This window comes from Martes martes, assembly GCF_963455335.1.
Source record: "Martes martes genome assembly, chromosome: 9".
Classification (NCBI taxonomy): domain Eukaryota; kingdom Metazoa; phylum Chordata; class Mammalia; order Carnivora; family Mustelidae; genus Martes; species Martes martes.
In genome coordinates this window covers 85,986,631-86,014,149 of record NC_137896.1, presented here as the reverse complement: position 1 = coordinate 86,014,149, position 27,519 = coordinate 85,986,631, and the positions used below count along the sequence as shown (strand labels likewise).

At 42.0% G+C, this 27,519-nt stretch overlaps 1 protein-coding gene across 1 annotated transcript in view; it reads left to right on the top strand.

The window, feature by feature from the left end:
• The window catches only part of AAK1 (AP2 associated kinase 1), a 158,905-nt gene that overhangs the window by 79,987 nt on the left and 51,399 nt on the right, over positions 1-27,519 (top strand). The window contains exons 4-5 of the mRNA XM_080813302.1: positions 18,603-18,711; positions 20,217-20,359. Coding sequence (XP_080669428.1) covers positions 18,603-18,711; positions 20,217-20,359 — 252 coding nt within the window. The remainder of the gene's footprint in view (positions 1-18,602; positions 18,712-20,216; positions 20,360-27,519) is intronic.

Genomic DNA, 27,519 nt, shown 5'->3' with positions numbered 1-27,519 from the left:
ATTAATTTAAAAAATTAAAAAAAAAAAGTCCAAGGATGGGCAAAAGTGATCTGTGGGAACAGAAATCAGGAAGTGGTCATCTGAGTGTGGGAAATTGACTAGAAGAAGGTGTGTGGGAACTTTCTGGGCCATAGAAACATTCTATATCTTGTTTTGGGTAGTGGTTATACAGGGCTATACAAGTGTTAGAATTCAACTGAACACCTTAAGATCTGTGCATTTATTACTATATGTAAATTATACTCACATCTTAAAAACTATGTTTTCACAACTCAGATTCATGCTGTGTTTAAAGAAAGAGTCCCTGTTTGTTAGAGATATATGCTGAAATATTTGTGGATGAAATAACATGATGTCTTAAAGTTAATGAGTGGATTTAGAAGAGAAAGTTGGCAGAGGGTTACCATAGAAGCAGAGCGGTGGGTATGTGGGAGTTTGATGGTCTCTTACTTTCACTTCTATTTGATATTATACATTAAAAATCTTAAATAGTCTTTTTTTTTTTTTTTTTAAGAGAGAGATCAAGTGGGGGGGGGGAGGGGCAATGAGAAAGGGAGAAAGAGAATCTTAAGCAGGCTCCACACCTGACACAGGCTCAATCTTATGACACAGGCTCAATCTTACGACCCTGAGATCATGACCTGAGCCAAAATCAAGAGTCAGAGGCTTAACTGACTGAGCCACCCAGGGGCCCCCTTAGATAGTCTTTTATTCCTTTCTGTTTCCACAATACTTTTGTTTACGCCAATTATATTGCTTATCTTTTTATCTTATAAGTAATTCTGCCATCAGAAGGTAAGTTTTTTAAAAAATCAGGATGGGGCACCTGGGTGGCTCAGTGGGTTAAGCCTCTGCCTTTAGCTCAGGTCATGGATCTCAGGGTCGAGCCCCACATCGGGCTCTTTGCTCAGTGGGGAGCCTGCTTACCCCCTTCTCTCTCTGCCTGCCTCTCTGCCTACTTGTGATCTCTATCAAATAAATAAATAAATAAAATCTTTTAAAAAAAATAAAGAAAGAAGGTCTGTCTTTAAAAAAAATAAAAGATAAAATAAAATAAAAAATCAGGACCTTTATATTTCAGCAGCCTGCTTGGCATAAAGTAAATACAATTGATCCTTGAACAATACAGGGGCTGGGGAGTTGACCCCTGAAGAGTTGAAAATCCTCGTATTACTTTCAGCACCCCCAAAACTTAACTAGTAGCAGCCTGCTGTTGACTGCGAGTCTTACTGGTAACATAAACAGTCAATGCACATTTTGTATGTTGTATGTATTATACACGGTGTTCTTGAAATAAAGGAAGCTAAAGGAAAGAAAATATTAAGAAAATCATGAGAAGGGGCACCTGGGTGGCTCAGTGGGTTAAGTGTCTGACTCTCGATCTCAGTTTAGGTCTTAATCTCAGTGTTGTGAGTTCAAGCCCCACTTGGAGCCTACTTTAAAAAAAAGAAAAAAAAATCATAAGGAAAATAACATTTACAGAACTGTACCATATTTAAGTGAAGAAATACACATCTAGATTCATGCTGTTCAAACTCCCCTTGTTCAAGTGTCAGCTATACTTAATAGACTTTTTGGATGAAATGAATGTATGAATAATGGTAATATCTGATCCAAATATTCACCTAGAGATGATTCCTTTATGCCCGGGATTCTCATGCTCTTGTAAAGAACAAAAAGAGGTCCAAAAAAATGAGTGAAGGTGGCATTGTAGGGATTCCACGAGGCTGTGCTTCCCTGTTCTCTGCTGTGGAGTTGGCCCTTCGGGCGCCACTTAGAGTAACCAGCTGTACGGCAGTTGGGTGAACTGAAAAAGACCTCAGGATTTTAGAGAGCCTCGTACTACTTTAGATTCCAAAAAGCTGAAACCATTTGAGAAGAAACCATTTACTGAGAGAAATAAGTGTCGTTGTCATCATTGCAAAACAGTAACAAAAAACCCCAAGGCTCAAATACATAGGGCGCCCAGATCCGTCCTCAAAGAATCAGTGTGCGTCCGCGCCCCTGCCACAGAGCTCGGGACAACCAGCCTCACTGCATCTCCCGCCCGTGGCCACTGGGTTTTCTGGCTGCTTCTCTTTGCCCCTCCTCCCCTTGTCCCTGCCTTGCTGAGCTCTCTCACACACACTCCCTTTCCTGTCTTTGCTTCTGCTGTTTCCTCTGTCTGGAATGCCCTTCTCATTCATTTTCTGGCATTATGAAAGTAATCCCGTTCTTTAACTTTCTCCCACTTGTTCAGAAACGTGTTTGAGGGCTGGCTTTGTGCTAGGCGGGTGTGGAACTAGGAGGACATAGGCCCCTTACGAGGTCACAAATTAACACACCCGATCGGGAACTCGGTTACATGAGTTCAAGTTCTGGTCCAGCTGTGTATTAGCTGGGGAAGATTTGGTTCCATTTTGAGTTTATATTTTTTCACAACTTAAATCACATAGGTGAACTAAGCTTTTTCCCCAAAACTTCAAGCACTTCCCTGAGGCGCCCTCCTATGTCACTGCAGTGTCCCAGAGACAACCACTTTTGGTTGATTCATTTGATATGTTTCAAAATAACATGCTGATATTGCTAGTTCCTGATTTTTTTTTCTCCATTTTAGGCAATATATAGTATGGAAAGCAAAAATTTAGCTCTGTTTCATCCCCTGCACACCCTTTTTCCCAGATACCTGCACTCATGCTCACTTCCAATTCTGCTGCAAGAAGTTTTGGCAATATGTTAAGTAGTATTTGTTTTTACATGTATGAAAACACTGTACTTGCAGAGTCTTCTGGTGGACTAGAATTACTATGCCTTTTCTGTATAACTCTGTTTTCACTGGAATTAATAATCTTTTTCAATTTTTTGGTCTGTCTTTCCTATGTACTTTTCAACAGTTTAACCCCAAACTCTCCCTGGGCTGTAGAAATCATTAAAAAAAACAACAACAACTTTTAAATGCACTTATGTGTTCTGTCCATTTTATCTTGAAGAAATCTCAGTCTCCTAACTCAGTGAAATCTGGTTTGGTTGCTCTCTAGGCCCAATTTACAGTCTTATCTTGGAATTTCTTAGTCATTCCCTTTGCCTCACTTTTTTGTTAGATTTCCTGACTCAGGTTTTTTTGCTTTACTTCCTCATTTTGGTGGAGCTTATCCTATGGTAGCTTCCTTATGCATAGTACGTAAATTCTTGAGACCTTAAAAGTCTGGAAGTGTCTTTATTTTATGCTCACACGTATGAAACCTTGTGTGTAAAATTCTGTCTCAGAAATCATTTCATTCAGGTATTTGAAAGCATTGCTGTACCATGTATTTTAGCTTTCATTGTTGTGCATAGGAAGTTCGAAGTCATTCTAATATCGGCTCTTCGGGTGTGACCCATTTTTTTTCCCCCTAGAAATTTATGTTTCCCCTTTGTTTATAGTGCTGAAATACCTTGATGATACACCTTGCTGTGTACATTTATTATGTATTTATAAATGGTGTCCCCATGTAATCAAGAGATTCCTATCCTTACATTGTGAGGAATTTTGGCCTGTCTCATTTGGTGATATCCTATTCTGTCTTCCTTTTGTCTGAAATTGCTGTTATTTTGGATGTTGGTTCTCCTGAATTGATTTTCTAATATTTCGTGTTTTCTCCCTTTTCTTTTTCTTTCTTTTTTTCCCCCCTCTCTACTTTCTGGCAGATTTCCTCAGCTTTACATTCCAAATACCCTGTTGAATTTTTTATTTATCAGGATTTTTAATTCCTAAGACCTTTCTGTTTGTTTTTGTTTTGTTTTTAACTTTGATGAAATCCAGTTTATCTATTTTTTCTTTCTGTGGAACATGTTTCTGGTGTCATTTCTAAGAACTCTGCCTGCCCCTTGATACTGAAGATTTTGTCTTTTTTTCTTAAAAGTTTTATAGTTTTGTGTTTTAAGTCTGTGGTCCATTTTGAGTTAATGTTATGTAAGGTGTGAGACTTCTATTGAGGTTCATTTTTTGCTTCATTGTTCCAGCACCCTTTGTTGAAAAGGCTATCTTTCCTCCATTGAATATGTTTGTCAGAAATTATTCAGGCATATTTTGAGGGCCGATCTTCAGAACATCCTCTTTCTTTTTTTTTCTTAAAGATTTTATCGATTTATTTGATAGAGACACAGCGAGAGAGGGAACACAAGCAGGGGCGTGGGGAGTGGGAGAGGGAGAAGTGGGCTTACTGCTGAGCAGGGAGCCGGATGTGGGGCTCAAATCCAGGACTCTAGGATCATGACCTGAGCCGAAGGCAGACGGTTAATGACTGAGCCACCCAGGCACCCTGACCCTCCTCTGTTCTGTTCCCATTAATCTATATGGCTTTCCCTCTACCAAATACCACACAACCTTGATTACTGTAGTTTTATAAAAAGTCTGGAAATCAGGCTGATTCCTCCTACTTCTTTTTCCCCTAAAATTATTTTACTTATTCTCATTTTTTTGTCTTTTCACATAAATTTTAGAATAATCCTTACCTACAGAATGTCTTGCAAGTATTTTGATAGGAATTTCATTAAACTCATATATGAATTTGGGTAGAATTGACATATTTTCTGTTTAGTTTTCCAATAAATTAACATGGTGCATCTCTCCATTTATTTGTATCTTCTATTTTTTTCATCGGCGTTAAGGAAGCTTTGTACGTGTTCTTAGATTTAGACATAAGTTTTTGGTTTTGTTTTGAATGGTTGTAAATGGTATTGGATTTTTAATTTTGGTGTCCATACGTTTATTGCTAGTATGTAGAAAACCAATTGATTTTTACTCATTCATTCATTCATTTTAGAGAGTGCCAGTGTGAGTGGGAGGAGGGGCAGAGGGAGAGAGACTCTCAAGCATACTCTCAACTGAGCACAGAGCCCAACATGGGGCTCAATCCCACAACCCCGAAAGCATGACTTAAGCTGAAATCAAGAGTTGGATGCTTAACTGACTGAGTCACCCAGGTGCCTCAAACAAATGATTTTTCTGTGTTTCTCTTTTATCCTGTAGCCTTGCTAAATTTGTTTACTAGTTTTGGAATTTTTAAAAAAAGATTTTATTTATTTGGGAGAGGAAGAATGAGAGAGAGAGAGAGAGAGAGCATGACAGGGGGTAAGGTTAGAGGGAGAAGCAGACTCCCCACTGAGCAGGGAGCCCGATGGGAGACTCAGTCCTAGGACTCCAGGATCATGACTTGAGTGGAAAGCAGCCATTCAACCAACTGAGCCACCCAGGCACCCCTAGTTCTAGAATTTTTTTCTGTATTCCTTAGGATTTTCTATATAGACCATTGTGTTACCTGCAAAGAGAGGCAGTTTTATTTCTTCCTTTCTGATCTGTATCCTTTTAATTTCCTTTTCTAGTCTTCTTGCATTGGCTAGAATTTGCAATACTATGTTGAGTAAAAATGGTGAGTGGACATCCTTGCCTTTTTTCCAATCTTAGGAGGAAAGAATACTTTCACTAATAACCATAAGTTTAACCGTGGTTTTTTAAAATGAATTTAAAAAATAAATTTGAGGAAGTTTCCCTCCATTCCTATTTTTCTAAGAGTTTTTAATCATGAATCGGTGTTGAAGTTTGTCAGATATTTTTTCTCTGCATCGAGTGATATGCTCATGTGATATTTCTTCTTTAGCTTTAATATGGTAGATTATATTGACTGATTTTCAAATATCAAACCAAACTTGCATCCCTGTAGTAATCCCCACTTGGTCATGGTCTATAATTATTTTTACTTATTTTTGAATTCTATTTGTTAATATTTTGGATTTTTACAGCTGTAGAGAGGGTTAATGGTCTGTAGTTTTGGGTTTTTATTAAGCTTTTTCTGGTTTTGGTATAAGGGTAGTTCTGGCTTTATCGTATGAGTTGGGAGTTGGGAAGTGTTCCCTCCTCTCTGTTTTCTGGAAAAGATTTTGTAGAATTGGTATTTGTTCTTCTTCAATTAAGCATTTGTTGGAATTCTCCAGTGAAACCATCTGGGCCTGGGAATTTCTTTTTTGGCAATTATTAATTTATAAAATCAGTTTCCTTAATGCATATAGGGCTGTTTAAATTATCCTTTATATTAGGTGTGTTGTAATAGTTTGTATTTTTGTGGAATTGATCTGTTTCATTTAAGTTAAGTCCAATTTATACATGTAGAGTTCGCTGTTAGTGATATTCTTGTATTATCCCTTGATGTGTTCTGGGTCTGTGATAAAAATCCTGATTCATTCCTGATATTGGTAATTTGTATCTTATTTCTTTTTTTCTTTGTTGGTATTGCTAGAGGTCGCTGCTTGATGTTTTCAAAGACCCACTGCTTTGTTTAATTGATTTTTCTCTATTTTTCCACTTTTAATTTCATTGATTTTTATTTTTATATTTATTTATTATTTCTTTCTTTCTGCTTGCTTGGGTTTATTTTGTTCTTCTTTTCCTAGGTACTTGAGGTGAGACTTGACACATTGACATATCATTATCACCTAGAGTTCATAGTTTATTTTAGGTTAATTTGGTATTATACATTGAGTTTGGTATTGTGTTACAGATTTTGACAAAGGTATAAAATGTATCTACCATTATAGTATATGGAATAGTTTCACTGCCCCAGACATTGCCTGTGCTCTGCCTGTTGATCCCACCAAATTGCCCAACCCCTGATAACCACTGATTTTCATTTTATTGTCTCCATAGTTCTGCCTTTTTTTAGAATACCATATAGTTGCAGTCATTCTGTGTGTAGCCTTTTCAGATTGGCTTCTTTCACTTAATATGCATTTAGGTTTCTTCCATGTCTTTTCATGGCTTGATAGCTCATTTCTTTGTAGAGCAGAATAATAGTCCATTGTATGGATGTTTCACAGTTTATCCATTTGTCTATTGAAGAACGTCTTGGTTGCTTCCAAGTTTTAGCAACTATGAATAAAAGCCGCTATAAACATCTGTGTGCAGGTTTTGTGTGGGTATAAATGTTCAGCTCATTTGAATATATTGCATAGATTATCAACTAAACAACTATTATTTCAACTTTGAAGCTTTCTTTTTGTTTTTAAGCCAGTACTTAAATTTTTATTTTAATTTTACTCTATGTTTTAAAAATAATTTTTCTCTTGTGGTCAAAACCAACTAACTTAAAGTTTACCACCTTTTTTTTTTTTTTTAAACGATTATTTATTTATTTATTTATTTATTTGACAGAGAAATCACAAGTAGGTAGGCAGAGAGGCAGGCAGAGAGAGAGGGGGAAGCAGGCTCCCCACTGAGCAGAGAACCTGATGTGGGGCTCGATCCCAGGACCCTGAGATCATGACCTGAGCCGAAGGCAGAGGCTTAACCCACTGAGCCACCCAGGGCCCCCTAAAGTTTACCATCTTAACCATTTTTAAGTGCACGGTGTTTTTAACTGTTGGCACAGTGTATGTGGCTGTTTTATGTACCTCATGTAAGTGGAATCATACAGTATTTGTCCTTCTATGACTGGCTTGTTTCACTTACTATAATATTCTCATGGTTCATCCATATTGTAGAAATGACAAGATTTCTCTCGTTTTTAAGGTCGAGTCTTTTTCCATTATAAATACATGCCACGTTTTCTTTAGCCATTTATCCATCAGTGGACATTTAGGTTGCTTCTACCCCTTGGTAATTGTGAATAATGTGCAGTGAACATGGATGCGCAAATATCTCTTCAAGATCCTGCTTTTAATTCTTTCGGATATACACCAAGAAGTGGGATTGCTGGGTAATATGGTAATTCTATGTTTAATTTCCTGATTTCCACTGGTGGTCGTACCAATTTGTGTTGCTACCAATAGTGCACAAGGGTTCTAATAGCTCCACATCCTTGCCAGCAATTGTTATTGTGTGTGTGTGTGTTTGTTGAAAAATGGCATCCGAACAGGCATGAAGTGTTACTTCCTTGTGATTTTGATTTGCACTTTGCTGATGCTTAGTGATGTTGAGCATCTTTTCCTATATTTGTTGACCATTTCTTTGTATAGCTTTTAAATGTTCTAATTAATGTTACATATATTAGTTATACAAGAATACGTTATATACATAGATATAGTGTGTATGTGAAGGTGGAAGTCTGGGCACCCCACTTGGCTTTTGCTGGCATGTCTGCAGGGAGGGGCTGCAGTTTTTTTCTGTGATTTTTGGCTGGAATAGAGTAGTTAGTGTCTGTGAGTTTCTGTCTTTCCAGGCTGCCTTTTCCTGGCTTTGGCTAGAGAGAGCAAGCTTTTATTGGTGTTTTTAACTCACCAATTGCTTTAGTTTCTAGTCTGGGATATATGGGACAAAAAGAAAACTCAGGCAGCTCACCATCATTTCATTCCTCGGGCTCTAAAGTTTCTAGCTAGCTGTTTTCTATCCACATATCAGACCCTTCTTATTATGCTTTTTAAAATCTATTCTAGGGACGCCTGGGTGGCTCAGTTGGTTAAGCGGCTGCCTTCGGCTCAGGTCATGATCCCAGCGTCCTGGGATCGAGTCCCACATCGGGCTCCTTGCTCGGCGGGGAGCCTGCTTCTCCCTCTGCCTCTGCCTGCCACTCTGCCTGTGCTCGCTCGCTCTCTCTCTCTAACAAATAAATAAATTAAAAAAAAATTTGAAATCTATTCTAGTGTCCAGAGTATTTATATTTAGTTGTATTTAGAAGGGAGAATAAGCAAAAGCACCTTGACTCCATTTTCCCGGAAATGGAAGTCTTCTTCAGCTTGTGCTTTTTTTTTTCCTTAAAGATTTTATTTATTTATTTGACAGACAAAGATCACAAGTAGGCAGAGAGGCAGGCAGAGGGCGGGGGGAAGCAAGCAAGCTCCCTGCCGAGCAGAGAACCCCCCAATGCTGAACTCGATCCCAGGACCCTGGGATCATGACCTGAGCTGAAGGCAGAGGCTTTAACCCACTGAGCCACCCAGGCGCCCCTAGTTTGTATTTTTTTAAAAAAACAAACTCTTTACATCATTTAGTAAGACTTTAGAAGGAAGCAGCGATAAAAGGAAGTATTCAACTTACTTAAAAATTTTTTTTCTTGCCATTTTAATCAAAAGCCCTCTGGGACGTTTTTAACCCTCCTAGGCTCAGACTTCTGTCAGATAGAGGCCATACCCTAACCCTACCTCTCTCAGTGTCAGAATTGTGAAAGGAATTGGAGGAGGCAACATAATTTATAACAGGCTAAGGCTTGTGTGTTAGTAGTTGGAGAAGCAGCGTCTTCTCTGCACTGACAGCAGAGTGAGGTTGTGTGTGTTGCACGCACCCAAACTCAAGAATAGTTAGTGGTTTCTAAAGTTTTTTTTTTTTTTTTAATTTTATTTATTAGACACAGAGAGAGAGAGAGCACAAGTAAGCAGAGAGGCAGGCAGAGAGAGAGGAGGAAGCAGACTCCCCACTGAGCAGGGAGCCCGACGCGGGGCTCGATCCCAGGACCCTGAGATCATGACCCGAGCTGAAGGCAGAGGTTCAACCCACTGAGCCACCCAGGTGCCCCAGGTAGTGGTTTCAACAGAGACATTTTATTTTGACAAATGCTGTGTACCATTTACCAGGGTATGGTAGGAGGCCTTCATAACATTTGGGACATGTGCCCTGATGGAACCAAAGGGATTTGGGGTTCTGGCAGATAATTGGGTTTTGGAGTTCAGATTCCTTTACCCAAAGGCAGGAAAAGATGAGTTATCTTCAGACTTAAAGGGGTAAGAACTGAAGCCCAAGATGTACCAAGTGCTGTTCTGTGTTCACATCTCCTGGCCCAGATGGATTCCATCTGCGGTGAGCTTGATAGTGAGGACAGCGAGCTGCCACCAGTGACATTTGAAGACTTGCTTTCAACAGAAGAGATCTCAGAAGATTTGAGGCAAGAAAATGTTTCCATATTCCTAAAAGAGAGGAAGGTAGATTGTGCACAGTAGGGACATCAGGATTGATGGGGGACAAGAATCTGGAACAGATTATTTAAAAAGATGCTTTGAAGCTATTTTTTGTGTAAGATATGTGTGTGTGTACATAATACATAATACATACTGTTTGGATTTGCCTGAACAAAACACTGAAAGGATGCAAGAGAAAGAGAGGGAGGGAGGGTGAATGGGAGAAAGGGAAAGAAACAGGGAGAGTTCCTTATAGAGGATGAGTACTGGAGTAGAAAATTATTTCTTTATTTTTTTTTTCTTTTTGAATGTTAGTGTATTACTTACTTTTTTTTTTTTTTTAAAGATTTTATTTATTTGACTGACAGATCACAAGTAGGCAGAGAGGCAGGCAGAGAGAGAGGAGGAAGCAGGCTCCTTGCTGAGCAGAGAGCCCGATGCGGGGCTCGATCCCAGGACCCTGGGATCATGACCCGAGCTGAAGGCAGAGGCCTCAACCCACTGAGCCACCCAGGTGCCCCAGTGTATTACTTACTTTAAGCAGGGATCCAAAGAACCTTCAGGTTGGGTAAGAGCAGGCCATGTTATATCAACATCATGGCCTTTTTGGGAGGGTTTCTGGATGGGAAGCTCAGGGGAGTGCACTAGGTCCAGTGTCTAAAAATTGTGTCATTTGGGTAAGGACACTCACCAGAGGTCTATGAGCAAGTTGGAGAGTCTAGGCTGGATTCCAGGAGTAATAGCTACTGTGTATAACGGTTCCTAACCAGTGGTTTGATATTTGGAGGAAGCCTTCTAAGAAAAAAGCCCTGCAGCTTACCATTAGTTTTATGTTATTTTACATTTAGCAAATAACTTGGTTAAAGAGAAGACACACTTATCAATTATGTACCTAATATAAAGTTGGAAAATATAACCACTACATTGGGTAATAGAATCAGGATCCAAAATGATCCTTATGAATTGGAGTAATGGACTGATTCTAATGAGATGAAATAACAAGGCAAGGTCATACACTTGAATTTTGATTTTAACAATTTTACAAGTGTAGTTCTGGGAAGGCAGAGATTTAAAGCAGTGTAAAATGGAAAAAGACTAGTATTTTAGCGGTCAGTTAACTCAATATGAATGTGTAGTGTAATGCAGCTGCCAAAAGGATAAAAATGCCATTTTTAGCTACGTTAATAAAATGAATAGTAGGTGATGATGCTGGTCTGCTGTGCGTGAGTCAGACCACACCTGGAGTATTCCATTCATTTCCTGGGGCCATTCTTGTCAAAGGGATACAGACAAAGTGAAGCATTTAAGTGGTGATGCAACTAAAAAAACATGTCTATGAACATAGGTATATTTAACCTAGAGAAAAAAAATTAGAGTCTCAATAATAATATTTCAATTGTTTAGAAAGTGAAAAAGAAGACTTGCTCTTTTTGCTCTGAAGGGGACCGTCTAGGAACAAGAGCTGGAAGTTTCCAGTTGGATGTAAGGAAGAACTCATCAACAGTACAAGCTGTCTGCATTTGGGCTGAGGGTCCAAAGAAGTGACATTATTGTAAGAAAACTGCTTCTCAAAAGGCTCTAGCAGGGATTACGTTTTGAGCTGCCTGACTGCTCTGGATGAGTGCTGCTCGGAGAACCTTGTTTTCCTTTTCTTTCTCCCTCTTGCGTGTTTATTTTTTCCCTAGCTTGTCATGCTACTTTTCTTTGTAAATTGAGATAAAAATTCACCCTTTTAAATATAATTCAGTGGGGTGCCTGGGTGGCTCAGTGAGCCTTCGGCTCAGGGCATGATCTCAGGGTCCTGGGATCGAGCCCCACATCGGGCTCTCTGCTCAGCAGGGAGCCTGCTTCCTCCTCTCTCTCTCTGCCTGCCTCTCTGCCTACTTGTGATTTCTCTCTGTCGAATAAATAAATAAAATCTTAAAAAAAAATTAAAAAAAAAATATAATTCAGTGATTTTTAGTATATTCACAGGGCCATTTACCCACCACCTTGTATCTAATTCCAGAACTTTTTTTTTTTTCATCATCTTCGAAGGAGACCCATCCCTGTTAGCAGTCACTCCTCATGCTCACCTTGCCATAGTCTTTGGCAAACATAGTCCACTTTCTGGTATATATTTGGGACATTTCATATAAATAGAATAATCTAATATATGGACTCTTACGACTTCTTTCACTTAGCATAATTATGGTTTAACCATGCTTAGCATGGATGAGTGCCTTCTTTATCCATGTGATAGCATGTGTAAGTACCTTTTCCCTTTTCACGGCTGCATAAGACTCCGTGTGTGTGTGTGTGTGTGTGTGTGTGTGTGTGTATCACATTTTGTTTATCCTGATGGACATTTCGGTTGTTTCCAGTTTTTGGCATTATGAATAGTGCTGCTGCTGAGGACATTTGTGTACAAATTTTTGTGTGAACATGGTGTTTCATTTCCCTTGGGTATATACACAAGGATGAAATCGCTGCATCAAGTGGTAACTCTGCTTTTGGAAAAAATGCCAAACTGTTTTCCACAGGATCTTCACTATTTTATATTCTTCCAGCAACGTATGAAGGTTCCAGTCTCCACATCCTTGGCAACATTTTTTATTGTTTCTATTTTTTTATTATAGCCATCCTTGTGGTTTGGAGTGATACCTCATTGTGGTTTTTATTTACATTTTCCAAGTGATTAGTGGCATTGAGCATCTTTTCATGTGCTTATCAGCCAGTTTTATATGCTCTTTGGAGAAACGTCCTTTCACATCCTTTGCCAATTTTTACATTATGTTGTCTTTTTATTGTTGAATTTAAGGGTTCTTTATATAGCTTGGATACTGGATCCTTATCAGGTGTATGGTTTGCAAATATTTTTTCCCCATTCTTTGCATTGTCTTTCATTTTCTTATTAGTGTCTTTTGAAGTGCTAAATTTTTAATTTTGATGAAGCGTAGTTTATCTGTTTTTTTCCCTTTGATTGCTTGTGCTTCAGGTGGTGTATCTAAGAACTATTACCTAATCGAACACCATGAAGATTTGTGTGCATATTTTCTTTGGGGAGTTTTTAGATCTTTGGTCCAATTTGAATTAACTTTTGTGAATGGTATGAGGTAGGGATCTAATTTATTCTTTTGCATGTTGATAATCTAGTTGTCCTGAAAGGTCCCCCAGTAATGGGTCCATGATTAAAGGAGCGAGACTGATACAAAGCTTTATTTCGCGCCAAACATCGAGAATCAAACCGACCTTTCGGGGCCATCTCTTGCAAAGAGGTGACTCCTCTCTGCCTTACAGACTAGCTTTTAAGGGCAAAGGCCATGTGGTTGGGCCTGGCCACGCACAGGTGGCAATGAGATTGTAACACACAGAGAAAGCTTCACAGTCATGCTAGGTCACACACAGGTCACCAATTGAATTACAAATTACCCTAGTAGATATTTGAACTAGCCTATCACCTTGGTCAGAATTGGCGCCCAAAAGGCGGGACCCACACTCCTTGGTAGCTAGGGAGACAGTATGCGCTCCCACTGATTGGATACCTCCACCTGGCCTGACCCACCCTTGTATTTGGGCTTTGTTACCCGGGACTGGTTTCCGGGACTTGTTTTTAAGTAAGTTCCCTGCGGGGGTGGGGGGGGGTCAGTTTAAGTTTTACTGTATAAACAACAAAATCACTGTTTAACCGGATGGAATCGCTCTGGCTAAATAGGCCCTTACAATCCCAGCATCATTTTTGAAAAGACTTATCTTTCCCTCATTGCATTTTTTTGGCACTGTTGTCAAATATCAGTTGGCTGTAAGCCTATGGGTGCTATTCAGAGGATATTGTGCCAGAATGTAAATCAAGGAACTGCATTCCTCATAGGTAAGATATCACTAGGAAAAGAAGTAAGTCCACTTAGTTACTAAATTGATTGATGTCCTGAAGCAAGCTTCTTCTCTCCTTCTGCACTGGTAACAGTTTACTAAGCAGCACACATCTGTGGGCCACATTTTGGGTGGCACTGTTCTAGATCTTTGCTACTTTAAGTGGCCACTGAGGAGCAGGATTTGGGGCCCTTTCCTAGAGCTACTGGATTGGAATTTGCTTTTAAACAAGATCTCCAGGTGATTCATACGCGTATTAAAGTTTGAGCAGCACTGTTCTAAATCAGATTTTAGATGACTTTAAAGATCTATTCACTGGGGCGCCTGGGTGGCTCAGTGGGTTAAAGCCGCTGCCTTCAGCTCAGGTCATGATCCCAGTCTCCTGGGATCGAGGACCCCTCCCCTCCCCGCCCCTCCCGTCGGGCTCTCTGCTCAGCAGGGAGCCTGCTTCCTGCTTCCTCCCTTCTCTCTCTGCCTGCCTCTCTGCCTACTTGTGATCTGTCAAATAAATAAATAAAATCTTTAAAAAAAAAAAAGATCTATTCACTAAGTACAGGATTAACTAGTGAGTAAGACTCAGGAACGGGAGAGTCAATGTGAGTGTGGGGACGAGAATCGTTATTTGGGCTTCTTATGTAAGCAGAAGCCCAGATACCTTGGCCTTCATAGAATACCAGGGCTAGCCTAGATCTCAAAGTGTTTCTTTTTGGGGGTGCCTGGGTGGCTCAGTGGGTTAAAGCCTCTTCCTTCAGCTCAGGTCATGATCCCAGGGTCCTGGGATCAAGCCTCGCATCAGGCTCCCTGCTAAGCAGGGAGCCTGCTTCCTCCTCTCTCTCTGCCTGCCTCTCTGCCTACTTGTGATCTCTGTCTGTCAAATAAATAAATAAAATCTTTAAAAAAAAAAGTGTTTCTTTTCATTACTATACTGGACTTGATGTTTTACTGGGCCTGTGAATAACTCCTCAAAGAGAGTTATAAAGGAAATTTAGAGTGATTGAGGGGGAAAGGAGCAAAGAAAAGTAAGGCAGAAGACTTTCACAAAGCATCCAGTAGGAGAGGGGTGCCTGGGTGGCTCGGTGGATTAGGCCACTGCCTTCAGCTCGGATCAAGATCTCAGGGTCCTGGGATCGAGACCGCATCGGGCTCTCTACTCAGCAGGCAGCCTGCTTCCCCCCCACCCCCCACCTGCCTCTCTGCCTACTTGTGATTTCTCTCTATCAAATAAATAAATAAAATCTAAAAAAAAAAAAAACCCAACTAACTTAAAAAAAAAAAAGCATCCAGTAGGAGAAATAAACAAATTTCAGGCCTTAGAACTGGATTTCTTCACCTTTAAGTTAAAAAGGACCTGAAATTTGCTTAAAAGCATCTGTGGAACCATGGTGTGATCCCGGAAGTAGGAATAGTGCTGAGTCATAAAAAGCAGAAAATGTTGAATATTTGAATGGAGGGTCAAAGCAGGTAAATTATCTCTTTGAAAACTTAATCTTTGCAAATACAAGCTCTATCAGTACTGTGAATTTGCAGATATCATGCTGACATTCCAAGGAAGGGTGACCTGAGCAAATATATAGGGAAATTAGTTATATACCGTACTCATTTTTACTGCCTGGAGGTGAGTGGCATGTTACTGATATGCTCTTTAGAATGCTATCTTCTTTGTTTTCCTGAACTCAATATGAAGGTTTTTATAGATGTACTTACTTGGGGATTGAATCCTCCTGCTGTAGGAGTTTTGAGCATAGGGATAGAATACTGTTTTGTGCTACAAACATCATTAATTAGGCCCCCAGATAAACTTGAGATTTGTGATAACCTATAAGATCTGAGTTGAAGGCATGATTTTCAATTAGCAATAATTGCGCCTCGGATAAACCTCATGACTACAATACTGCCACTGCACAAAGCTAAAGGCATGATTTTCAAATGGCAGCTTTTGCATGTATTTATGAAGAAAGTTTTTTAGCACCTCAAACAGTTAAATATATTAATAAGGCCACTACAACTCGTTTAAAATATCTACTTAATAAAGCAGGTCTTCTAATAGCATGTTTATGTCAGTACTTTATTAGTCCTCTGTAATGGTAATCTAAATATAAAGTTTAAAAGGACAATACACACTCCTTAGACTTACCACTGTTTAAATCATGTAATATAAACTGATCTGATCAATAATTTAAATGAACTTTTCTCCCCTTAAAATCACGCTTTGACTTATACTCAAAAATATAGATTTTTATCTCCATGTACCCCAAATAAGAGTCGAAGCCAAGGGCATCAAGGTATCCTCCTTATATCCTGCCTTTTCCTGAGTGATTGAGCTCCAAAACCGTGTGGGTTCTGTCCCATACCTCTGTGTCCATTTCTGTTCTCCAAGTCTGGAACTGGGCTTTTAACCAAAGCCAGGGAATACTTGGGCCTCCTCTGGCCTTTTGGTGCTACGAATGGGGCAGGGCAACCCTCCATGTGAGTCAGTTTCCCTTTGCAGTAAGTTTTTCTCTTGGTCTTTTCTGCATTTCACAGCCATTCAAATCGATCTTCTCTATCAGTTGCAGACTAGTAAGATGTTACTCTAAAATCTGAGATGTTGCTGCATTATCAGGTCGTTAAAAGTGAGTGCCATGGGCTCCCTCCAAAGAGGAGATCTTTTCTGCTTGGTTGTCTCTCAGGAACTCTGCAGAAGACAAAATGAACGGGAATTTGAACTTGAACTGATCAGCAAACAGCTTGGCAACTGTTCTAGGATGCCATCTGCAGATGTTCATTATCCAGTTTGGGTCCTCTAATAGCTCTTGACCTCCTCTTGGCTCTACCAGATGCTTTTTTTTCCCCCCTCCTTCCTGAGTCTTTATTATTCCTCTTGGGGTGAGGCAAATCAGAGGTGGCATTGCAGATTCTTTTTCAAACAGTTAAATGTAGACAAATTACTAATGTGGAAACATTAGTCTTTCATTCCTCCTGTGAACATTTGGAGAACATGATCTTCTGCTCTATTTTGGCTTCAGAACTCCTCTCCATTTCTTCCTCCTTCCTCGACTGTGTAAATGAAATCAAGTTTTTGAAGAGTTGGTGATGAGAGTAAAAAGCAGGAGGAAGAATGGGGCTCTACGACATGAACCCTGAAATCACGTTCTGTTGTGCAGAACTCGAGAGACGGCTTTTTCTGCCTCATCATCTCCTTTGTCTGTCATCCAAAGTAGTTGCTCTAAGCCTTTTATTTCTCTCATCAAGCTGCTTTCTCATTCCCTTATACTGCAAACGTGGTCTTGCTCTCTACCCAAAACAGAACAATAGAACTGAACTCACTGAAGTTCCCCTTCTCCAGCTGTAAACCAATATGCATATCCATTTTCGTTTCCTTCCTGCTCCTCTTTCTAAGACCAGTCCCTTTAATGGTGCCCTCAGTCCCCGCCCCCTCTTCCTGCAGGATTAGGTTCCATCAGTCATCCTTTGTCCTCTCCTCTATGCTGAAGGTTTCTGCTCCTGGCTCCCTACACTCTCCCATGCTCAGTTCTCTCTCATCCCGAGAATTCCTTCTGGCAATGCTGTTCCTCTCTGGAGCACAGAATGTTCCAGAAGACTCATCTATACTCGCCAGCTCTATGTGCTCAAGTCCATTTCTCCCTGCCCTCCATCCCATCCCTTCTCTGAAACTGTTCTTGTATCGGGCTCCAGTGACTTCCCACTGTCAGTTCCAGCCGTCCCATTTCTATTTTTGTCTACCTTTCTGAAGCAGCAGTCGTTCTCACTCCCTCACTCAGAGGAAAGTTCTAATGAATTTTAACTTTGATGCTCAGGGTTCAGGTATATTCTTTTGATACCATGAGACTTCTTCTTGTTTGGGTATATAATTTTAGATTAAAAGAGACTTTATTTGTCACTCTAAGCAGCCAAATCTCCAGTTTGTGTAGTGGTAGTTACTGTTTTTATGGCCTGAACAGTCATGTTTGTCTGGTAACTCAACCACTTATATTTCCACTATCCTCCCCCTTTTTTAAACCAAATAATTTATTAAACCTAGTTTGTTTTTTTTTTAATCTTGAATTTGTGCAAAAATCCTTCTACCCAGCTTGCTCACTTTTTCTTTCCCCAACTTACTTCTTAATGACATTGGATTTTAAACATCATCGTTACAAAGATTTGCCTCTAGGGATGCTGAAATAATGATAGCAAGGTGTGAGGCAGCCTCTGGTGCCTGAATGGGTCCTGACACACAGGAAGTGCTCCGTCAACATTTGCTGGCTCAGTGAATTCCATAAGCAGCCCCAAGAGAGCATATGCAGTTCCAACCAGAGAGCTGGAAACAGGACCTATCTTATATTCCATTTGGTTGACTTGAAAGGCTTAATTATGAGCAAAATGTTTAGGTTGGGATGCCACCATAGGCCATTCAAAACATTGTGAAGCGGTTATTCTTTTCATATATTTCCTAAAGGGAGAAAAACAGTACAAACTATTTAAAAGTCATGTTGAATCCACTTGTGTACCTACAACCAGGAAAAAAAAAACTCACCAGTTTATTTTTTCTGAATTAAAAATTCACACGTTTAAATAATTCATACTGTCTGGCTCATACTCTCTGCAGTACTTCTGGAGATGGGCGTCTTTGCTCCTGACTTACGGGGAGCACTGATAGAACAAGCACGTAGGCACCCTTTGTGCATCTGCTTCCAGAATCTTGTTCAGGAGCGTGCTGTGCTTTAGTAGGGCTATAGAACTGTTGACTGAAGAGCTGGCCATGACTCTCAGAGACCACTGGAAACCTGTTCTTGACCCTCCTCTGCAGTCCTACCTCTCACTGCGTTAAGGTTATCTGTATTTAAATTATCTGTGCTAATGGAACCGATGCACTCATTCTGTCCCTACTGGTGTCTGTATCTAATACTGTATTTCCCAACTCTTCTTTATAGAGAGACCTGTCGGGGCACAAGAACATTGTTGGTTACATTGACTCCAGTATCAACAACGTGAGCAGCGGGGATGTGTGGGAAGTGCTCATTCTGATGGACTTCTGTAGGGGTAAGTGTAAAACCCAGACCTTGAGCTCCCATTGTTCTGGCACTTTGATTACCAAGGGCACGGGGGTCATTTCAGTGAATGTACCCTGTGCCCTAATGTCTGTTGTTGTGGTTTTAAAGATGGGCAGACTGTGAGACTGAAAGGTACAGAGCCTGCTGTCACCTCTTGGTTATTCTTATGGCAAACGATTTGAAGTGGTGGATAATACGAAACTCCTCTTTTGTTAGCTTCAGGCAGGTTTGGTGCTTGTATGTGAATGAGAATGTATGAGGGTGAGGATGAATGTGTTATTTGTGATGCTTTAAAACAAGCAATGAAGGCACATAATAAAGTCCCAACTCCAGATGGACTGAAGAAAGGATTCAGCCTCCCCACTCCCTCCCTCATGTGTTCTCTTCTCCACCCACACCTCCGTCCTTGTGTTATGAGGGAAAATAATTCTTTTCGTCTAATGGAAATGACCTTTCCTCTCCTTGCTTGCAAGCTGTAATTGCCAGTAAGGCTATACTCAAACGATGCTGCTGTGAACAGTGGAGTTAAGTAGTTGAAAGCTTGGAGTTTCAAGCAGCCTTTATCTTGGGACGTACAGACTGTAGCTTGACTTGATTCAGAGTTGACTGCCTTTCATACAACCAGTTTGGAGGTCTGGCTCTTTTGGCCTAAGCAACTGCCACTTACAAGCTTGGGTCACTGCCTCACTGTTTGGTGCCCTGTTTTATAATCATCCGTACTTCCACTGAATTTTCCTTGCCTTTAAAGGTACTGTCCATAAATTAAATATGTGGTTAATCCCCAAAATGTAATGTTAACTGATAATTTCAGCCAATTCTGTAATAACCCTAAGCCAATTTTATAAGATACTACCCAATTTGAACTTGGCAGTTTGTTTCCTCCTCTCCATTCCTTTTTAGATGGTAAAATGTTTCGAGACAAGGCAGTGGGAACATCCAGGGATCTGGATAATTTTGTAAGTGAGGTCATCAGTCTTCTGGTCCTGGAGATGAAATATTGGTGGAGCATTTCTGCATTTTCGGCAGCAAGTAGTGAGTGAGGCTAGAGAGACCAAGCCATTCCTAAACGACAGACCAGAAAGCTGTCTTCTTCTTGTTTCTGGAGTCTCTTTCTTACTAAGTCTCATTCTTACTAAGGAATACGGCATGTTGAACCTGTGGCCTCATCCCGTACAAACAGGGACAGCATAACCAAGTGGCTAGAGCAGGACCAGACCATCAGTTCTCTGATCCTCAAGATGTTGTGAAGGCAGCTCACATCTGGAGTACTTTATAAAATAAACGGGTTTTGCTGCATCAGAGGAGGCCCTGGATTGTAAGAAGATTGTAAGAAGACGAATCTGGGTCTGGGAATCAAGACACTTGGATTGCAGTCGTGGCTCAGCCAGTGACCTTTGTCCAGGTTGCTCTTCTGTGGACAGCCCATTCATTGTCTTGAGTGAGTGGTGAGTCAGAATGTTGCTAACCTCCCGCTTGCTCTGTGCCCCCTCGCAGGAGGCCAGGTGGTCAACCTGATGAACCAGCGCCTGCAAACAGGTTTTACAGAGAATGAAGTGCTCCAGATATTTTGTGACACCTGCGAAGCCGTTGCCCGCCTGCATCAGTGCAAGACTCCGATCATCCACCGTGACCTGAAGGTAACGGCCCCACTGTTTCCTTAAGTGCTTTCCTACAGGCTATGTCCCATAGGCCCCGGGAATGGGGAGACACTTGGGGGATGTGACAGAACATGCATGGTAACCTCCTATTTCTTCCATTCTGCTTGGTAAGAGAAGATACAAAGAAGAAAAAAGAAAGTAGGGTACAGGTATGGCTTTTATTACCCAAGTAGCCTTTAGAAATCCTTTATAGTCATCAACTGACTAAATAAATACCTGTTGTTTTTGTTTTTCCCGATATAGTCCCAAATTTACGGTCAGAGGCATGGAAAATGATAGACTAATTTCAATAGTTTGCAAATAGTGATGCTTGGTTTTTAACGTCTGTTTCATATTTGGCAAAATCCAGTAAGTGATTATTTTAAAAATTTGTTCTGCTAATTAATACCTCCTTGCAGCGGGCTTTTCCGACTATATAGTCACTTGATAATGTTTGTCCAATGGCCTTGGCACCTGGCTGGGATTCACCAGCATGTATGGCACACCAACTGTGTGCCGTGTATACTACCAGACACTTCACACACATACACGCTGTTGGAAGAAGATGTTCTTCTTTACGTTTACAGTTAGGGCAACTCAGGAGTAGATTGGTTACGTGACTTGACTGAGGTCATATAGCCAGAAAGGAGCAGGTTCTGAAAGTGAATCCTGTTCTTCTGATTCTAAATCATTACACCTGTGTTTTGAGAAACCTGCTTCATGGCTCGTAACTGGGATCAGCATCCCCTGGTGTGCTTGTTAAATGCAGGCTACCGGATTCCACATGGAACCCGGTGGGCCGTAACTTCTGTGGCGGTGTCAGGGAAGCCCAGGAATTCAGAGCTTAATAATCACCCCATGTGGGTTTTGTATATTCTCGAGTCTGAGGATCATAGCAGCCTACTAGCATTTCTGTGTCAAGGTTTTTAGTTTTGTTTTTTGTTTTTTAAAAAATTCAGATATAATTAATAACCATAAAATTCACCCTTTTAAAGGATACAATTCAGTGGCTTTTACTCTGTTTACAAGGCTGTACAACCATCACCATCATCTAATTCTAAAACATTTCGTCTCCCCAAAGGAAACCCTGTATCCATCAGCAATCACTCTTCATTCCCACCTCTCACACCCCCGCCCCAGGCAACCACTAATCTGCTTTCTGTTGTGCGGTCTGCGCATGTCACATAAATAGCTCATACAGTAAGTGGCCTCTTGCATCTGACTTCTTTCACCTAACCGTGGTGTCAGAGTTCATCTGTGTTGCAGTAATGGTACCTCGTTCGTTTTCATGGCATGATCGTCATAGTGTGGCGAGACCACATCTTGTTCATCTAGTCCTCAGTTGATGGACATTTGAATTGTTTCTTCTTCAGGTAGTATGAAAAGACTACTATGAACATCTGTGTGCTAGTTTTAAGTGGGTGTATGTTTTCAGTTCTCTTGTGTGTACATCTAGGGGTGTAATTGTTGGGTCACGTAGTAACCGCAATTAACTTTCAGAGGAACGGCCAAACTGTTTTCCAGAGTGGCTGTACTATTTCACTTCCCAGCAGCAATACATGAGGGTTCCGGTTTCTCCACATTCTCCCCAGCTCTTCTTGTCATTTTTATTTTAGCCAGCCCAGTCGGTATAAAGTGGTACATGCATGTTGGCATTTCTGTACTAAAACAGTTAGCTGACGGAAAGGTAGTACATACCTTCAGAAGCCTTAGCTAGCCTTCTCCAGTGACCCTCTGCAGTGAGCCCTTTTTCTGAGTAGAAAAAGGAGAATGCGTTTCAGTAATTATTATGAGCCTAGCATAGTACAAGTACATAATTCTGTGAAGGTGGTATAGGTAGAATATGGTTCCTACCCCCAAGATGTTTTAAGTGTTGGTGAGAGAATATAAATGAAATGTTTAGACTTGAAACAGTGGTGACGTACAAAGGTTCTAGAACAAAGTGTGGAACAGCGGAGAATCGAGCTGTTTACTGTATGGTCAGAGAGTGGGACTTCACAGGCCGGTGGGATATGTGTGATCGTGGAGAGGATGAAGGACATTTTAGGCAGAGAGGAGAGCCCGCGGGCTTCCTAGAGAAGGGGACAAGGAGGCTTAAGAGCGTGCGTGTCCATCTCCAGGCACATCCCTGGCACAGTAGGCACTTGACGGGGCATGGAGGTAAGGGCAAGAGGAAGAGACAGAGGCGACCACTGAGCATCCTTGTAGAGAGTGCTGTTCCCATGTTCTTAAACAAAATCTTTTATTTGAACTGGATTAAATGAGGCCTCATTGGTGAGTCATTGCATACCTGTCGATTATACCTCCCTAATTTACATACTTCCAGCATGGCAGTGCCCCGTGGTGCTCACAGTGCTGCTGTGAGGCAGTGACGGGAGCCAGAAGCACGGAGCTCAAGGTCTAGCCCGGGGACAGGGGGTAGGACAGTGCTTGGGCTCAGGCAGCGGGAGCCCCAGACTCTTTCTTCACTGCACTGAACAGCCTGTGAGATATGTTAGCAGAGGCACGTGGCTAGAGGGGAATCAGAGGAGAGGCTGCTGTGTTCTGTTCCCCAGCTCGCCCCCGGCCCTGTGCCCCTCAGCCCTCCTTGGTGCTCCTGAGAGTCGGCTAATTCTGCTAATTACTCTCTCCTTGTACCAGGCCTTTCCAATTATATAGTCACATATACACAGCATATACACATATACACATATACCAATTATATAGTCACATATACACATATACGCAGCATATACTGTGCTGATGACACAGTATTGGACTCTGTAGTTGTGTCTGAATCTGTAGTGGGGACCGCCAGGTGGGCACCCGTAGCTCCGGAGACTTGCCATTTCTCCTCTACCTTGGAAATAGTCGAATGTAAATAGGGGCCCCCTGGGAGGAGGCCCCGGTTGTAATTGTTCCAGAAGAGTCCCACCTGCTGTCGATTTTAGTCATTGACTCCTGGTTGTTTTGATGGAAGCTTTCCCAAATTCCATATATCCTCCACTCCATGCCATTTAGCCCCTTTCATTAGCAAGTGAGATTTTGTTGATTTCTGCTAAAATGTGCTTGGTGGGCAATCCCATTTGCTGACCACACTGCCAGACTCCTGAGGCCCAACTACAGAGTCCCTGTGTACCTCCTTGTTTGCCATCCTGTAGTCTGGGACACTCGGAGCTCCATGTCCAGCCGCTATAGTGCCAGCAGTAGCCAGAGCCAAGAAGTTCTTTATTCCCCTGTTGGCCAGAGAGAGAATGCCAGTTGCTGGTCTTCAGTTGCCTCTCTGAGCAGGATTTACGTCTGGTGAGGTGGCCTCACCTTGAATACAAGTGGGTAGGACATGAAAAAGAGCGCAGGCCCGGCCAGCTGTGGATCCACTTGTTGGGCTGCCCTGCATGGGGGTTCATTGTTCCCATCCAGAACTGAGGCAAGCCCCCTCTTGCCCTGCCCACCACACGTGCGGTCTCTCCTTCAATGTCTGTGTAGGAAGTAAGTTGAAAGTGGTCCCTGTCCTTAAGCAGCTCATGTTCTAAAAATAGCCATGATAGAAGCTCTGTTCTTCATTGGAGGTCTTTCCTCATATACATTATTTTAACATTTTCATCACTTCCCTGTTTTGTTTTGTTTTAATTTTTCTCTCTCTGAGGAAATAAAGAGATCACTCTAGATCATGGGTTCATAGAGCTGGGAAGGTTACCTAAGCCAGCCTCTCCTGTTACCAGTGAGGAAGCTTCTGCCCAGAAAGGCTGTCACCTGCACAGCTAATTCTGTGATCAAACCAGAGCAAAGGCCACGGGTCTTTTACTCCCATCTTGGTTTTTATTTGGCTGGTTTTGCTCTGTTATACTGTGCTGTTTGTCTAGGCACTTAAGAAAGGGGAAGAAAGGGCTAAGGTTTAATAAGTGCATTCAGACTGAAAAAATCATGAATGTCTCCTCTTTTGTCAGAAAAGAGATTTTGATTTCACGAAGTATGGTAGGATGAAGATTCTTATCCCATTTTTAGAATCATAAGTTTGAAACCCTACGTTTATCAAATTCTCCAGAATTTCTAGTGGTAATAAATTCTGTGACCGAAATGCCTGAATGCCATATCTGCTTGGAATAATGTCAAAATGAAGGGTCAGTAGGAGGGGGCTTTCCAGACCTTTTAGCTAAAGCTGTGGGCAGAGTTTGGGAGTGACAACTTCAATAACCCTATTAAGCCAATAGGTTGGGAAGTAAGGTCAGTACTATTAAACTTGCAAAGAGCTGGAAGTCCTTAGGATTGTAACCAGTGTCAGGCTAACATCTCAAGGGACTTGGCCAAAAACAAAGTCACTCCGCAAATTCTATGGAGCTTCCAGAAGATGATATATGAAGGTCCAGTTGGTTTTCTACCTTCCTAGTCTCACTGAATCCCTCTGGGCCCTACTCTAGCCCTGGCCTTAGTCACTTCCCCCTGGACGATGGCACCTGCTCTCACTTTCCCCCTTCTCCCCTGTCACTGGCTAACCTTCCTCAAACACCTCTTTTCGTCTGCTGCTGAGTGGCTCCCGAGGGGCCTTCCCTAGTCTGCCATTTGTCAGCTGGTGGTCTCTCCTGCTCCCTCCGAGATCGCCTGTCTGAGCTGCCCACATTCCATACCTGCATAATGCGCATCAGTGCAGTGGGGAGGGTTAGCCTCAGAGGTCAGACAGCCTGAGCCCACATCCTGCCCTACCAGCCTTGTGACGTAAGGCATGTTAGGTAACTGGACTCGGTTTTCTCTTCTGTTAACTGGGGACAATAAGGCTTTGTAAGAGTCTCATGAGATTGCGTAGGTGAAAGTGCAGGGTGTATCATGTGGTTCATAGGGAGTGTTGTTAGTTGTGTTGTTACTGTTGTCATTCTTGTCTCTGTGCCTTTGCTTCTATTACCACTTTCAGCTACTTGAGTCCTTCACTAACCCGAGGCCTGGCTTTATCTGGTCTCCCCATTCCTAAGGGCACTCATCGGGAGACCTTCCAGCCCCCATGTCTTCGGTGTTCTTTGTAACTCCAGTGCCCAGCACAGTTTTGTCCCAGCCATGGTGGCCTGTCTGTGTGCCTTAGGTGCCTCAAGCCTGCTGCCATCTCAGTGCCGTCCTGCGGGCTGTCCTCCGGGAGGCACCTCCTCTCTTGGGTGGTCCACACCTTCTCCCTCCATTCAGGTGTCTCTGCTCACCTCATTGCGGTGACCTTTCCAATTGTGCTGTTTGCAGTAGCGTCCCTCTTCACTTCACATGTGTTTAACCTGTGGGGGTTTTTCCTATAACATTTATCACCACCTGGCTATTATACCTACTTCCTTAATCTCTTCCGCTGGACTCTAAGCTCCGTGAGCAGGTGAACCTTGATTTGTTCACAGCCTTACCCCCAGAACCTCCTTGGCATATAGTAGGAGTTCGAATGTGTGTGTTTCTCTATTAAATGAGTGGTCATAACTTCTTAGGCTTATAGAGGGAGATTTACAGTTTGCTTTCATGCTCATTCTCTTACTTGCTTCATAACAGCAGCGATAGAAATATTATTAGCTTGACTTTGCCGGTGAGAAACAAGTCTGACAAGGCTTAAAGGTTTGTCTGAGGTCAGACATCTGATTAGTCCCTGAGGTCCTGTGACCTCCAAGTCCAGTGTGGTTGTCACATGCCAGGCTCTGTGTCCAGTGTGTTGGTGGTGGTGGTGGTGCTGGTGACGAAGGGCAGTGGCCAGCTTGACCTTGGAGGTTTCTGCAGGTTTCCCAAGTCACAGGGTCAGACTGAGAAGGTGCAGAGGGTGTGGCGGCTGGTGCGGTGGCCGCTGCCAAGTGAGTTCACCTTTGCCACCTCGTGACCCTCCCAGCAAGCTGGCAAAGCGGCCAGAGCGGACCTTTACCATTCTTACCTGCATTAGCATTTCTTTCTTTTTTTAAAAAAATTTTATTTATTTATTGAGAGAGAGAGAGTGAGAGAGAGCACAAGAGCAGGGTGAGGGTCAGAGGGAGGGGGAGAAGCAGATACCTCACAGAGCAGGGAGCCCGATGCGGGGCTCAATCCGGGACCCTGGCATCATGACCTGAGCTGAAGGCAGACACTTAACAGACTGAGCCACGCAGGTACCCCTGCCTTAGCATTTCTCCGATATTGATGAGGCTTTCCCCTACGTTGATAGTTTGGCTTTGTGTCCACTTTTGTACACACCCTTCATTTTTAACTGTTTTTTTCTGCAAACATAGGTTTGTATGATGTTATCTTTATGGGAAGGAGGCAAGCTGAGGTGGGGACCAGGTTGATAGAGTGTAATGCTGAGTTCTGCCACTCAGAACCAGAGTTCTAACCAGAAACACAAACTTAGTTTTTAAAGGAGGTGGTTGGGGCGAAATAAAAACAGAACAAAAACTCCAATGTGCCTCATCGTCATTCTGTCTTTGCTTGGTTTTCCTCCTCCCTCTAACCCAGTGATTTTGGTCCCTGGAACTACCTTGTTTGTGTTTTGAAGTGAGTTAACTTCTTGGTCTTCTAGATTATACATTCTAGCGTTGGCAGTATAGACATTAATTTTGAAAGAGCAGTGCATGTACAGTAGGAGACGCGTGGTTTCGCGTGATGCGGGGAAGGAAGATTGCTACTAACGGATACTGAATAAGGAATCGAGGGGTATGTGGCGTGTGAAATCCCACCTGGGTATTGTAGTACACACATGGGCATAGTATGATTATAGACAGGGGTTGACAAACTTTCCTGCCAAGGACCGGATAGTAAATTTTTTTTTTTAAACCTCACCCTTTTTTTTTTTTTTTTTAAGATTTTATTTATTCATTTGACACAGAGAGAGAGATCACAAGTAGGCAGAGAGAGGTGGGGGAAGCAGGCTCCCTGCTGAGCAGAGAGCCCGACGCAGGGCTCTATCCCAGGACCCTGAGATCATGACCTGAGCTGAAGGCAGAGGCTTTACCCTCTGAGCCACCCAGGCGCCCCCCGGATAGTAAATATTTTAGGCTTATCAGCGTATTGTCTGTCACAACCGCTCGGCTCTCCAATGGAGCTCAAATGCAGCAACCATGGACTAGGGGATAAGTAACGAATGGGCATGGCTTAACTTGGTCCGAAGGTCTTCCTTCGCCAGCCCCTCGTGGACAGTAAGTTCTACAGATTTTATAGCCTGGCCGTGGAAGATTATACTGAGGAGTTAGGACTCGAGCAAG